The sequence below is a fragment of the Gadus morhua genome, chromosome 23 (genome assembly GCF_902167405.1).
Source record: "Gadus morhua chromosome 23, gadMor3.0, whole genome shotgun sequence".
Taxonomy (NCBI): domain Eukaryota; kingdom Metazoa; phylum Chordata; class Actinopteri; order Gadiformes; family Gadidae; genus Gadus; species Gadus morhua.
The window spans coordinates 4,771,829-4,786,645 of record NC_044070.1 but is presented as its reverse complement, the minus strand read 5'-3'; the positions used below and the strand labels follow the sequence as shown (position 1 = coordinate 4,786,645).

The 14,817-nt window shown below is 42.6% G+C and overlaps 2 protein-coding genes across 4 annotated transcripts in view; both read left to right on the top strand.

Annotated features, from left to right (window-relative positions):
- The window catches only part of LOC115537086 (melanoma receptor tyrosine-protein kinase), a 45,586-nt gene extending 43,928 nt beyond the window's left edge, over positions 1–1,658 (top strand). For both annotated transcript variants that reach the window (XM_030348730.1, XM_030348729.1), the window contains exon 27: positions 1–1,658. This exon is cut by the window's left edge and continues 815 nt beyond it. The gene's annotated coding sequence lies outside the window, so the exon portion shown is untranslated.
- Positions 1,659–2,047: 389 nt separating this feature from the next.
- sugct (succinyl-CoA:glutarate-CoA transferase) overlaps positions 2,048–14,817 on the top strand; it is a 63,203-nt gene continuing 50,433 nt past the window's right edge. Inside the window, exons 1-8 of one of the 2 annotated variants that reach the window (XM_030348732.1) lie at positions 2,048–2,333; positions 2,593–2,638; positions 2,714–2,787; positions 3,093–3,178; positions 3,390–3,440; positions 3,795–3,915; positions 8,910–9,001; positions 9,120–9,263. In XM_030348732.1, coding sequence (XP_030204592.1) covers positions 2,213–2,333; positions 2,593–2,638; positions 2,714–2,787; positions 3,093–3,178; positions 3,390–3,440; positions 3,795–3,915; positions 8,910–9,001; positions 9,120–9,263 — 735 coding nt within the window. In that variant the 5' untranslated portion in view covers positions 2,048–2,212. Of the gene's footprint in view, positions 2,334–2,589; positions 2,639–2,713; positions 2,788–3,092; positions 3,179–3,389; positions 3,441–3,794; positions 3,916–8,909; positions 9,002–9,119; positions 9,264–14,817 lie in introns of both variants that reach the window. The other variant, XM_030348731.1, reaches the window with a different exon arrangement.

Below are 14,817 nucleotides of genomic sequence, written 5' to 3'. Positions count from 1 at the left end.
TCTGAGTGGCATATTACATTGTCTTTAATAGCCAAAACCAGTTCAACAAATTCCATATGACCAAAGAGATATTCGTTGAACGAATGGATGCATCTGGAATAACAGTTTGGTTGGTAAATGCTATTGAAAATTTGAAAGAAATGTGAGTGCAAACTGTTCTTTACGGGTAATATTTGTGTATATTAGAGATTAAGTTATGAATGAGTCAGACAGAGCAGGCATCTCAATATCCATGGTTCAACTTTATTATACCACTTAAGTATTATTTTATCAAAGACATATTTTAATCCCTAACTCAATTAGATTTATTTAAGAGTTAAAGATCACACTGTAGAACATATAGCAAGCTGAGTCAGCTTTTAAATACAAATACAATTAACAAACCAATTTTATTCGGCATACACTACAAGTGTGCATGCTTCGAAAATAATTGCCAAATGGAATTACTTGAGAGACAATGAGACAAAGGAAATGTGTGTTTCTTGTTTGGAATATTTACAATTGGAGTGAGAGTAACATGGCTTGTTTTTAGGTTTCTGTTTTTGACTCTTTTTTTGTGTCAATTTAGGCTGGACAGTGCACAACCAGATCAATGTGATTGTATGACTTTTCTAAGATGTAAATGTGAATGTAACATTGATGTCCTTAATTGTGGTAGAAAGTCCACTGGTATCCAAATAATACCCTGAAAATTGTCAGTGGACAAGGCCTCACTTAGGTTGTCTTTAACAGCGATGCATGTTGAGCCTAAAGGCCTACTCTGATTGAGGAAGATGAAGTGGAAGGCACTGGATAAATGAGCTACTTCAGAATGAAAGCCATCTTTCTCGCTTAGCGCTGTCCTGTCGGACGTTAAATTGCAATTTTGTGGCAACATCATTTTTATAGTAATGTAGTCTCGAATGCAACAATCCTTTGTCAACGTTTATCACCACCATCACTTGTTTTCATGTAACTACTTGAGATTTTTTTTTTTTTTTTTTCAATAGTAGGGCCTACAACAACTCTGTTTTGGCACCTCAAGTATTCTGCTTTGGGTGCAGCTACGGCGCCACCTACTGTTAGAGATGTGTATCACAATGACAAAATGTAAGGGAACATAACGGGTTCAATACTTGATTGTTTAAAACACTTTATCTCAACAGTGCAATGGGCCGCTAAATGTGAATTCAAAGGCAGTTGACAGCTTCTATCAGCTATTTCTTTGTAGTCAAAGTTATTATTTGTAATTATTTGTACATTTAGGAAGTATAGTCTTTTGTACTGTGTATGTTTTGCTCTGAGTGTTGTACATTGTTAGCTATCTTTGATAATGTCTCTTTTATCGGTTTGTAGTTAGCCTAAAATATTTTCTCTTGAGGAGAGAAGAAACACTTAACTTTTTTCCTTCTATTTCTCTTACCCCCACTTCCATTGCACAGACTGACATTTAAACTCACTTATTACGATCATCATTAAGATAAAAGGATTGTGTATTGTGAAAATGAAAAGAAAAAAGTTGTGGGTGCACCGTCTTCCCCATCTTCTCCTATTAGCACAAACACAGACCCAAAACCTTCCTCACACTCTCACATACTGCTCCTCCTTGCCTCTACCTTTCCCCGCGGCTCTTTGTACTTCTTTTTACTTTCAAATAAAGTGTTCATGCTAAAATTGTATTTTTTAGTCTAAGGTTATTTGCACCACCCCCCCCCCCCCCCCCCCAGTCTCGGTAGTACGGAGGATTTGGACCAGAATTCTTAGAGTTCTGACCTTATTCTCAGAATTCGGTTTTTAATCTCTGAATTATAAATGTAGGCCTAATCTCAGAATTCTGACATTAAACTCAGAAAACACACTTGTTTGATCATTTTTTGTTAGTTCTGACTTTAATCTCAGAATTCTGAAATGTATATATTCATTCATCCGAGCATTGGCGTACTTCAGTTGACGTGACATCTGTAGTTCAACATGTTCATATATGCCTTGATAAGGCTTGTTTGGTTTATCACCTGTGGTCACTACCCTTGGAACTTTTACTTCGAAAAGCTTTGAACCGGAAGTCCGAGGTTATACAGCTGATTGCTTTACTGTCTAGTAGAGCACATCACGGTCAAGTGACAGCCGCACAAACGGATTCCTAACGTTAATGAACTAAATTTGTCAATTCCATTTCATCTTTACTTAACTAAACCGCTACCTTATTTAGTAGTCGGAGCTCGTTGGGGTCAGTATGAGGACGTCAACAAGAGGGTTAAACATTGCTTTCTACAGTCTGGTACCCCAATGTTTGCCAAGTCAACACCGAGCTGTGTATATTGCTGCGCAGAGAGGGTATTCCTGCACACACACAGGTAAAAAAACATTGCATCAAAAGTGATTAATCTAAATTTAAACCCAAGTTTGAACCATTGTATTTACTTCTAGCAAGTTATTGCGTTAGCTTGTGTGGCCAAAGTCTAGACTTTATACAGTGGTTTATACCATACTATTTAGCAATTTCATTTATACTATCCACCTTCACACTATGTCATGCGGTGCATTTCATTCAACTTTAAAACAATCTACCAGCTCATGTTTTCTAATATTAATGTTATATTTGATCCACAGCAGAAGCCTTTCGACCACTAGAGGGAGTCAGAGTTCTAGATCTGACAAGGTATGAATTCCTTAGATATACACACTTGACAAGATGCTATGATACAACTTTTATTAAGAACACTTTCTTTGGTAGAGTGCTGGCTGGTCCCTTTGCCACTATGATCCTGGGGGACCTCGGGGCTGAGGTCATCAAAGTAGAGAAACCAGGCAAGGCGCGCACACACACACACACACACACACACACACACACACACACACACACACACACACACACACACACACACACACACCATTTTCTATATTGATAAATATTTAACTGAACTGTATTGTACTGTATTTGATGTCTTATTACTCTTGTTTTATTTTATTGTATTTTACACTTCTGAAGCACTGTGTGACCTTTGTTCGTGAATGGTTCTATACAAATAAAGTCACATTTCTCTCTCTGTCTCTGTCTCTCTCTCTCTCCCTCTCTCTCTCTCATATTGTCTCCCTCTCTTGAACTCTCTTAGGAGCTGGTGATGACACAAGGGCCTGGGGACCCCCTTTTGTCAATACCGAAAGCGCTTATTTCCTCAGTGTCAACCGCAACAAAAAAGTACACACAAACACACATACACATACACATACAAAATACATAGATGGTGCTAAGGTGTGTGCACCATTGTGTGTGTGTTTAATCCCATACGTGCATATGTGTTCCGGTCAGTAGTACCTGACGGATGCTGTCAGTGTCGTGTAGCATAGCGAGTGCGGCCGGCTGAACCTCCGACACCGTGCTGATGCTTGGGGTCTTGTGTCCTCTGTAGAGCGTGGCGGTGGACCTGAAACACTCTAGAGGAGCCCAGGTCGTCCTGGAGGTATTTAAACCTGAGTGAATACAGAAACCAGTTGCTGCGTTTGTTGACATATATTATGTTATTATAGACCATGCAATTAAATTGATGCTAGATTAAGATTGGAATTTGAATGTTTCAACTGTTACAATCAGCTTTTGGCCTCATCCTTAGGATGTGTGTGTGCTCACGTGTGTGATATGCATTTTTCCCAAAAAAATCACAAAAAAAATCGATAACTAAATTGACAATTCCAATCCCCCTCACACACATAGAAATGATAATTAAAAATAGCATCATTTTTTTTTTTCTTTCGGGATGTGTATGTGGCTCCTCACAATATCAGTTTGATCTTGTATTCTGTGTGTGTGGAGGTAGCTGGCAGCAGTGTGTGATGTGCTCGTGGAGAACTACCTCCCAGGGAAGCTCCATCAGATGGGTCTGGGATACGAGCACCTGAAAGCAGCCAATCCAAAGCTGGTCTACTGCTCCATCTCAGGTAGCCCTGCCTACTGGCCCATAGCTTATTTTTCTTTTCTTTTTTTGGCTTTTAACAAGTCAAAATGGGACATGGGGGCTTGACAAATGTCGGGGGGCAATCATGCTTTGATTGGCAGTTTGATATTGGCGGATTGTCTTCTTTCTTCCTGCACAAACATTTGAATGCATAGATTAGCAATATGACAACATCTTCCTGCAGCAGTATACAATACTTGGACATAAAAAAATCATCAGAACATTTACATTTATTTAGTCTTCAAAACAACTCTTTAAAATCTGCTTAAAAAAACCATCTGCTTCAATCTGCTGATTTACCAGATGATTGAAAAGGCATATTATGTCATATTTTATCATATTACATCATACACTGAGGTAAGCTGTTCTCTAGATTTGCGTCTGTTGTTGACCTCCAGCCCTTAAGGGATGGGGATGTTCGGTGGCATGGACAGTGGAGATCTGGATGTTATAACCTTGAGGTATAGCTTTGAGAATCCAACCAACTCTTCTCATCAGTTATATTTGACGTGATTGTCTTCTATCATCTAAATGTCTTGAGCAAGTCATGGACTTCCTTTTACCCCTGGAAAAGGAAGCCGGCACTCTGCCCTTTCTAAACACGCAGTTCTTAGAATGACCGCTAGGTGGGCCCAGACACCGCAGTAAACGCAACAGTTTTTATGAAGCTATGCGCCACTTCAAATGACCGACAACATATAAGTACCTTGATTTTATGTGGTGTTCAATGCGGGGCAATATATCATAAATCTCCAGTCATTCCATAACCGTGATATAAAACAGATTTAATGACGGTATTATGACGTTTTCTGTTCTTCATGTTTGATACTGAGGTTTGACGGTTGAGCAAATGACACCTTGAACAGATGGATGTAAAGCCACAATCAAATTAGACGTTTATTCTGAAAACCTTGTAATACGGTTTGCAATTTTGCTTTGTAATTGTTCTGTAAAGTTTATTTGATTTGGATAAAATCAGGGCAAAAAGGCCATCTGGCCTCTGCCAACTTTACAACTTCTTCACAACTTTACTATAAATAGCTCCAAACACTTGCTCCCCCTCTTTTATAGCTGTGCCACAGGCATGTATTCCTGCCTGTCTGTCTCCCCCTTTGTGACACTCTCTTTGTTTCATCAATTTGTCTCTATTTCAGACTAGATTTGGTCTTTCAACTGTCAACGTTCCCTTTGCAGTGCTGAGCTGTTATAACTCATTTGTTGCTGTCTGTTTGTTTCTGCCTCATAGTTTTTCCTAAATATTTCTATATGCCTCCTTTCTCTTGCTTGTTTTCTCTGCATTCTGTTTTTATTTTTTTTGTTCTCCCTTGCTCCTTTCTGGTCTTTCAAACGACTCTCTTTTGATCACTCTAAATCTTTCTCTCCACTTCTCTCTCTCACTATCACTCAATCCTTTCAGTTTCTCTAACTCTGATCATTTCACCTTCTCCCGACCCTTTCCGGCTCACTTCCTCCTCCTCCCCACTCTCTTCCCTCTCCCCCTTCCTCTAATTCCAAGAGAGAAAAACTCCATTACCCAGGAGACCTCATTAAACTATGGCAGCTGCATGCAAGACGTTTAAACGCAATAGATTTACATCCTCCACAACGTCCTGTTTCCCCCTCGTCCCCTTTTTCTTGGGGTTCCGCCTGGGTCTCTCGGCCGTGACACCCCCATCCGCGCCAGGAGAGAATCTGGACCTTGTAATCCATGTCCATTTGTACAGGGGGGTGCCAGGAAAAGGATTACAGTACATTCAGGTGGAGATTGTAATAAGAGATTGGTGATAAATCAGTACAGTAGTGGACTGAAATGTACTATGTATATATGTATATAAATATACTGTGCTAAACATGCACTTTCAGCCCCTTCTGTCTGAAGATCCAAGATAAAATGTTTTGTAAGCTTGTTTTTCCTGTCACAATCGTACAATTTTTAAAGAACACTGTTTAAAACCCGACCTGCTAGGTCCTCCCTCTTGTGTCGTTTAGTATCAAATGTTGTCCGTTTTCTATTTATTCATTTAGAATAGGCTGAGTGTCAATCAACCTAGCCTAGTGTCAATCAACCTAGCCTAGCCACTACTAGCCCAGCCACTGTCATGCAAGAAGCCCATCGCAAGCACAAATAGCAGCCTCCTTCCACTGTGATGATCTGTAAGCATACAGGAGGAGATTTAAAGTACACTTTCTGTGCGGGGGCCAGCATGGTGCGCTGCTCCCTGCTCCCTGCGCTCTGCGCTGGAAACACTCGGCGTGTGTCAGTGCATTATGCCTTTCCAGTAGTCGTCAGCAGTCCACTGTGGAGCCGATGCAGATGTGGAGCAACATCTGTGGTAGGTAATGCAATGCAGCATTATTGGTTGGACATGTGGTGTGTGAAGGTGCGTGGACGTGATGTAATGATTCCAAGGCCGGCTGGGTCGTCATTTTGCCAAACACTCCAGGGCCCTGCACTCCCTTTGCCCGTGCACTTTGTAGTGACTCCATAAAGTAGTGGTTTCAATATATCATGTTTGGAGCGTTTATTTACAGAAAATAAAATAATATACAGAGTACGGGTTTTTCCGGAAGCAAGGAGAGGGAAGATTTATTGTGCCATACTCTTGGGGTGTGCGTGTGTGTGTGTGTGTGTGTGTATGTGTGTGTGTGCGCGCACCCTTGTGTATACAGTGGGTCCCCCTGTGCTTCTAGCTGCATGTCCACCTGCCTTAAAGGCATCAGATGATGATGTCATGGTTTGATTCATTTCCACTAATTGTGGGATTCCGTGATTGCCTCGATCTCAGGTGGCCAATCAAGAAGGTTTATGTCTGTTTGGAACATTTGTCCATGAGGTTATTTTGACAGCAGGGTCACTGCTCTGTGGAACCAAGGGGACCCAAACTCCAAGGAACGACCTGGATTAAAACAGTCAGACCGACGGTCTCTCTCTCTCTCTCTCTCTCTCTCTCTCTCTCTCTCTCTCTCTCTCTCTCTCTCTCTCTCTCTCTCTCTCTCTCTCTCTCTCTCTCTCTCTCTCTCTCTCTCTCTCTCTCTCTTCCCCCCCCCCCTCCCTCCTACAGGAGCTGTTAGATCCTTGCTTCCTCCATTGTCAACCCTTCTTCACAGCCAATTAGAGGGTTGAGCGCTGGAAGTTGCATGTGAGATGAGAGACTCATTGGGAACATGTGCAGTTGGCTTTCTCCGTCTCTTTCTCTCTCTCTGTGTCCCTCTCTCTCTTTGTTTCTTTTTCTTTCTGTGTCTCTCTATAACTCTCTTTGTTTGTCTCTGTGTTTCTCTCTCTTACTCGCTTTGTTTCTGTCTCTGTCCCTCTCTCACTCTCTGTTTCTGGGTTTCTCTCTGTGTGTATCTCTTTCACTCTCTTTGTTCCTTTCTCTGTCCCTCTGTCCCTCTCTCTGTCTCTCTCTCACTCGCTTTGTTTCTCCCTCTGTTTCTGTGTCTCTTTCTCTCTCTGTGTCTTTCTCACTCTCTTTGTTTCTCTCTCTGTCTCTGTGTGTCTCTCTCTCTCGGCATTCTAACTTTCTCTTTCCCTCTTGTGAGATTAGTTTCAAACAGAAGAATATCCCACATAGGGTCGTCTGTATTTTATGTTATCCAAACTGAAATACAACACAAATTCATGGACACACTAGAAGTTGGTCCAACTCAACTTAATAATAATCTATACTAAAGGGACTTCAGCAACAACCCACACACATGCCTTTCAACTTCTCTACTGATTCAAAGACTGAACCACCATTAATACAGAATATTAATACAGAATTAACTTAATTATCCTTGATCATAAAATAAACTGGGATGTGTGTAGGTTGATTGAGATCAGATCATAAAAACAATAAAGAAACTTATATATGCATGGAAGTAATTGTTTTTTCTTAAATATTTTTTCTTCTATTTACAAACAAAGCACAAGAATTGTCTTATATATGTATATAACATTTAGAGAGATTGTAAATCAGAGGATTTCAGGCCATTTGGCCATATTTCCCTATTCATTCTCTGCGTCGCTGTGAACTAGAAGGCATGGGAGTTGAGCCTGGGCCTTCCACTATTTCTCACACACACACACAGGGTTGAAACTCAACGTAATTTCCACTATTTTGTGCACGCACCATAAATCCTTAACGAAATCTTTTTTTACGACTTGAAGTTGTGAAATGATAGAATGAAGGCACTAATAAAATGTGTTGCATGTCATCTGTACTATCTAACAGTTCTCCGAGTTCCCCCCACTTCCCTACTCATAATAGGTCCCACCTTAGAGAAGTAGGCTGTCAGATTTAAACTGCTGCTAAAGGACTGGAGTTTAGAGTTTATAGAGATATTAGGTTTTATGTCCTCAACCACAAGGGTTTTCATGAGCCAGGATAATGATAGATAAATGTCTTGGCCGGATAGATTTCTCTGTTTGTCCTGACCTCTAACTAAACCCTCATGAAAGTTAATCCCAGTGGTTATGTTAGCTAACAAGCGGTAAATATCTTCTGATTTGGCATAAGGGTTTAGGCCTTGGCTCCCAAGGAGAGCTACAGCAAGGATTTTTAAGTTTGCCCAACTATCCGGAGTAATGGGGAACTAATGAGACACAATCTTACCGGTGGTGGTCCTTTTTAAATGTAGACCTCTCACCTGAATTAACGGATACTGGATGTTTGACGCAAAGTAATCACATAACTGCAGTCATTAGATTACTTACATTGAGAAGGAAAAAAACGAGAAAGCAGAGTAAATGACAACCAAACAACAGAAGCTCAACCGGAGAGTGGGAAATTTCCAGTAAGCTTGCCAGATAAACCAATTATTCCTCCTCCGATGTGCATTTCAGCAAATCATGTAATGAGCAAACAGTCCTTTTGAAATGGTAGATTTAAGCCCTGTTAAGTGCCTTGATTACGGAGGGCTGGCCGGACAGTTGGAGCTCACAAATCACAAACATTTAAAACAAATCGGCATAAAATATGTGTGTGTTTTCTCCAGGTTTTGGGCAGACAGGCCCTCAGTCCAAAAGCCCGGGCTATGATTCCATTGCGTCTGCACTTTCTGGGATGATGCACATCACTGGACCAGAGGTAGGTGTTCCTCTTTACCAAACGCCTTTTGTCTTTTGGTCCACTGTCTTACTGTATGCTGTGAACCGACGTGTGTGTGTGTGTGTGACACACGGCTCTATGATAAAACCCTGTGTAGGACGGTGAACCGGTGCGACCCGGCGTCGCCATGACGGATCTGGCAACCGGCCTGTACGCGCACGGAGCCATCATGGCTGCCCTGCTGCAGAGATACAGGACGGGCAGAGGGGCGCACATCGACTGTAACTTGCTGTCCTCACAGGTGGGTGTGGGATATAAGGTTGAGGATGATAGGCTGAAGGAACAAATATTAAAATAAATCTGCCTTGATTTAATTTACATATTTTACATTGCTCTCTCTCAACCCATGTAGTCAGGGTTGAGAGAGAGTATTTGACTTTATAGATATTTAGCATTTAATTTAATAATATTTGATTTGTATATATATATTGAATTTAACCGCCTAATTTATCAGCTTCTTTGGCAATGTTATAGTTTGTTTCTCATGCCAATAAAGCTTTTTGAATCGGAGAGAGGGAGAGATGTAGAGCGTCCCGTTAGGGCCGGACCACTAATGGCCAACGAGCTCCAGCTGTTGTCCCCAAACAGGCCCATCAGGGCCACATAAACAAGATGGTGCGTCAAGCCAGCACCACATCTTATCATGTGCCATAACAGTCATAAAGGGAGGCAGGGCGGCTTCCCTTAGCTTTTCTCAGAGAACTGACGCTGGTGAATATTCTCTCTGAAGCATGTTTGATGGTGAAAAGCGGCCCCAGATGTCATCCGTAGATAAGATCAATGGACCGTCTGAAGAGCTTAGCCATCATGCTAGCCTTTTTAGCCACGCTGGGTTGTGTGTGTGTGAGAGGAGTAAGCACCTTCCTTGTCCCTGCCTCTTAACAAGACCACTAACCTTTCACAAAAAGCCCTGTGTTATTTAAACAAGCATGTGATCTATTCTCAAAAGTCCTAAGCAACCTAAACAAACCATTTCATATGTCTTGTCCTGTTTGTGCAATTAAAACAAATCATGCCATATATATCCCTAAAGTCCAAAAATGAATGGAACGCAGTGGGATGTATCAGAGCGTTCCAAAGTGTGGTGGATTTGTTGTGTTGGGGATCTCCGTCTTGTTGTTCCAGTCCATCGAGAGGCCGGGCAAAGCTGTCCTCGTACGACGGAGTAGATTTCAAATAAATGCAAATGTAAACAACATGTTGCAAAAGCACGGCTTATGGCAAGAGTAAATCAAGATGCTACTGCACACAGAGGTCAAACGTCACATTTTTGTATGGATATAGTTTGTATAGAGAAGCTGTCAGTCTGTCTGCCCATCAGTCCAACTCCGTTTAATCTTAAGTCTGTGGTACAAGGCACCAGCAGCAGGGTTTAGGGTGTGATCCCCGCTGTGGTACACGACCAGTAACAGCTTAAGGAATGTCATAAAGTTAATAAAGACGAGACTAGTCACGATGACTCGTCAGTTTTTGGACTACTCACGACAAATGTGCTTAGTAGCTTCGGCCAAAACATTCTGGTCTAATAGTAATTCATGGCCATGATGACACTGCACTAATGGACAGACAAAGGATCATGGGAAAGGAGCGTGTGGTCAGAGTTGTTGTGATTTAGCTCAGTGCAGTCTGGGAACCCACGTCAACGCTGCGAGCGGTTTGGTTTCTCTACACAGCACCACCTGCCACAGTTTGTGTAAAGAGTGCAACCGAGTGCGCGATGTGACTTTCAACACAAACGGACAGACGGGCAAAAACCCTTTTCCATGCACATGCACGCTTCTGCACCTGTAAGAGCTTTCTCCTCCTGCTCCTCCTCATCCCTCTTCCTCCTCTCTGCTGTCCTTCTCCATCTTTTCCCCCCCATTGTCGTCTTGTGTCCTTTGCAGTGTACGTGTGTATGTGTGTTGATTGTGTGTTTGTAACTATGCATCCTTTATCTGTGTGTGTGTTTGGGGTAATAGCTACATCACTGCTTCAGTTTAAAGGAACACATCCTCTGAATAAAAGGGACATGCATGTAAAATGTTCAAACAGCTAGCTAGCTAGCTACATACCTCTACTTTCACTTACTATAGGTAAACCTACACATCTACCTACGCACACACACCAACCTAGCTACCTACCTACCTACCTTCACACACTCACTATAGGTACGCACGCAAGCACGCACACACACGCACACAGACACCCCGACACACATATCCTGGCTACGAGTGTGTTTAGTCTGGACAAAGCAACCCAAAACAACAGGCTACGGTATACTCACCACACCCTGTATAACAACCAGACTGTCTGCAGCACATGCTGAGTTGGACCTCGTCTCGCGGAGGACAGCCAGAGTTCTCCGTGGCTCAGCCTCTTCAAAGCCAGACCACTTGACAGCCAGTCGGTCCGGCCAAACAGAGGGGCTGGGAGTGGACGCTAAAACAGAAGTCACAAATGGTGTTTTTGTCGCCGTTTTACCATGACAATGCAAATGCAGTTTAAATACCTTTTTAAAGTATCTTTAATATACCACACTGTGAACCATGTACAAGAGATTTGATTATGTCCTTTTTGTTTCCCAGCTGCAAGGCGCCGGGTTTAAGCAGCACTATGCTACTTTGCACTGTGCTATGCCACGCATGCTACCTAGGCACCCTTGAGCAGGATGACAAACCCCCTACCTGCTTCTCAATAACGTGTAGCTATCGGAGCTTTGGATAAAAACGTAAGGTTTTGTCTTCTTTGTTTTTCCTATAAGCCATAGTTGGCGCTGTGTGGTAAACCCAGGGAAACCTGTCACACTGCTGCAACCTCACAAACCGCGAGATTGTCAGTCATCTTTCTAATTGAGCCTGTCTGCCAACCACAGACAGAAAGACCTAGAGACAGATGGACACAGTATGTCTGGGAATGATGTAAACATAGGTTTAAATGCGTGACTTTGCGTTGGTGGTGTACTCATTAATCAATGTTTGACTGAGTTCCACAGCTAGAATTTGGAATAAAACTTAAGAAAAACAAATTCACACAAAATATGAACATGCATACTCCTACTCATAATTTCCATTGGCCATAAAGACGTCTAGTATGTTCATTGTGTGCGTGCATCAACTTTGTTGGTGATTTACTGTATTGCCAGCAAATTTTCGCCGCTCACATTGAGTGATGTGATAGGTTGAGAGGAGTTTAGTGGTTTTTCATTGGTTCCAGACTGGGAGGTTGAAAACACCCTTTGGAAAGTTGGTTTTCGTTCAGCTCGTGCCATGGCATCGAGGTGACGCAACAGATGTTGCGAGGCATAACATGTCCACATTTATAGGATGGATGGTTGACAGCTTTTCTTGCAATGAATATGACGTCACACGAATGTGTCTCTTTTTAAGGTTATAAAAAGCCCTCATTAATGGCCCAGATTCCCTTTGGAGAACACATGCAGTCAGCAAACACGTTGACTGCTGACACTGGCTCTGGTGGCTGTAAGTCGAGCTCTATGAATTCGTTTTAGAAGGTTCTGTTCCACCATTCATGTGCTGGAGAGATCACCCCGTGTAGAGCATCGAGAAGAAGCAGGGAACAGTGATGATCATGTACTGTGATTGATGGACAACTCCATCCAACCCAGGTGTCATAATAAAAGCAATACTTTCATTTTTATATCTTTACCTTTTAAAACCAGTGGTAGGCAGTGTGTTACAGTGGGACTAGAGGCACACTGCTGGCCATAAAACAGCAAGAAAACAGTTAAATAAATAATACATAACAATAAATACACATGTGAATAAAACATACATGAGAACCGTACACAAACTACTGATAAAGGCCTATAGACGTGGGTCTCAACACACTGCGAATCTTGTGAGGAGAAGGTTCGCAAGAGGAAGGCGGGGACACCTCAATATATAAACCCACTCTCTGTGGCCCAAAAGTAACCTAGTTTACCTAATCCTCCAAATGTTTGTCTCTGGAGCAAAGAGTGGAAAGGGAAGGGAGTTGTTCTTTATCCATCAGCAGGATCCCTTTTGGGTGCACCGGGCTCAGACATTGAGTACACAGGCCCAGTGAAGCACATGCCTGTGGCTTCTCCTTGTGTACATCAGTGGACCGAACATGGCTCAACACTGCCCAGTGTTTGGCCCATTCCAAATCCCCTTATTGTAGCTCAGTCGATAAAGAAAGTCTTTACTGGGTACTGGGGGCCGGGGTGTGATTCCCACAGATATTTAGTGACCCAAGATTTGGAGTAGTTTAATCGTTTGTGTACTAAGCCGACAACATCAATGCTGCCATCTTAATCGCTGTTTATTTTTTGTTTATTCGTTCACTTGACTCCACCTTAGGATTGTGCAGATGGTATTTTCCCACTATTGTTCTTTCAAACACCACCACATGGCTCTATAACTGGGACGGGACTGCCAACATGCGCTCAGTTTGGTAAACGTGCCCCCTCGTTTTGATGTGTCGCTGTGTCCTTTGTTTTCCGCAAAGAGAACTGCCAAAACCTCTTGTGTTCCGTTGAACAATTCAAAAGTTGCATGAATGCGCTGGCATTGATTACAAGGTTGATCAAACATGTGCTGTGATTGGCTAGGGGGATTAGGAGGTCACAATCGCTGTGGTCGGTACCTCAAGCTGTTGGAGATAAAATACCCACAATCCACCTCTTGCTCACCCACAACTCACCCCCCGGGGATTACGCTGTGGTTGGCTGTGTTCTGAAGCGCTGCAACCACAGGCACGATGACCGCAGAGAGGAGATGAAAGAGACCCGGCCAACAGGGAGCTACATAGCCATGGTCGGGCCGGCCCTCAGCAACACTGTTTAGGAGTTCTTTCAACGTTGTCATGGAAACATCACGAGTCAATTTAAGGGGGAGGCGGTAAGAAATTTTGAATGAACCCAAATCTTAATTGGCTGGAGTCAATTCAAAGAAAGATGCCTAGCCCTAACCTGCTCCTTAATGACATGGATCTGAATCCAATGTAAGTCGCTGTGTTAAAGGGTGTTTCCTACCCTTATGAATGATGAGTGAAGGGTCATTGGATTTCCCGAACGGCAACCCAAAAGAGAGTGTGTGTTCTGGGTCAGGGGGTCAGGTATGTGGGACCGGCTCTGATCTCCACATTCATGTGAGTACTAGGAAGGACTGTGGTTTTGACTTCCTGGAAAGTCGTGGATATTCGGCAGGAAAGTGTCAAAAGTGACAGCAACAAGCCCTTGATTTAATATTCAAGAGAATAAACCTCTCACCACCATGATGGCCTTTCTCTACTTGGATCTGGTGTGTCCTCTCCTCTACCTCTTTGACTTCCTCTCTGTCTCCCCATAACCTACTTCCTCCTGGCCCTTTCCTTTCCCTACCTCTCTGGCTGTGGCCAAATTATCTTGACTGTTTTTACATTTAGGGGATTTTGCAGACGCTTTTATCCAAAGCGACAACCATTCTCTCACACATCGAGTCAACAACGCACGCCGACAGCCAGTTCATCAGGAGCCGAAGGGTTTGGTGTCTTGCTGAGTCAATCTAAGTGGCCATGATAAGAGCTGATCAAATTCTCAAAATGCTAAGGAAAGGTGCCTTAATGCTTCCTTTTTTATCTCCTTTCGCTTAGCGTACACTGGGCCATGCTTTAAGAAAATAAAGGAGATAATGCCATCTCACACAATTCCTTGTGGCAGGAACATTTAAAGCAACTCACCATTTGTCCGTACATAGAAACAAAAAAATCAACGTGATCAACATTATATTCATACTAATTGGGATCTACAGTGTGTCCATAAATATGAGTGTGAGCGTGAGCAACCATTCTCA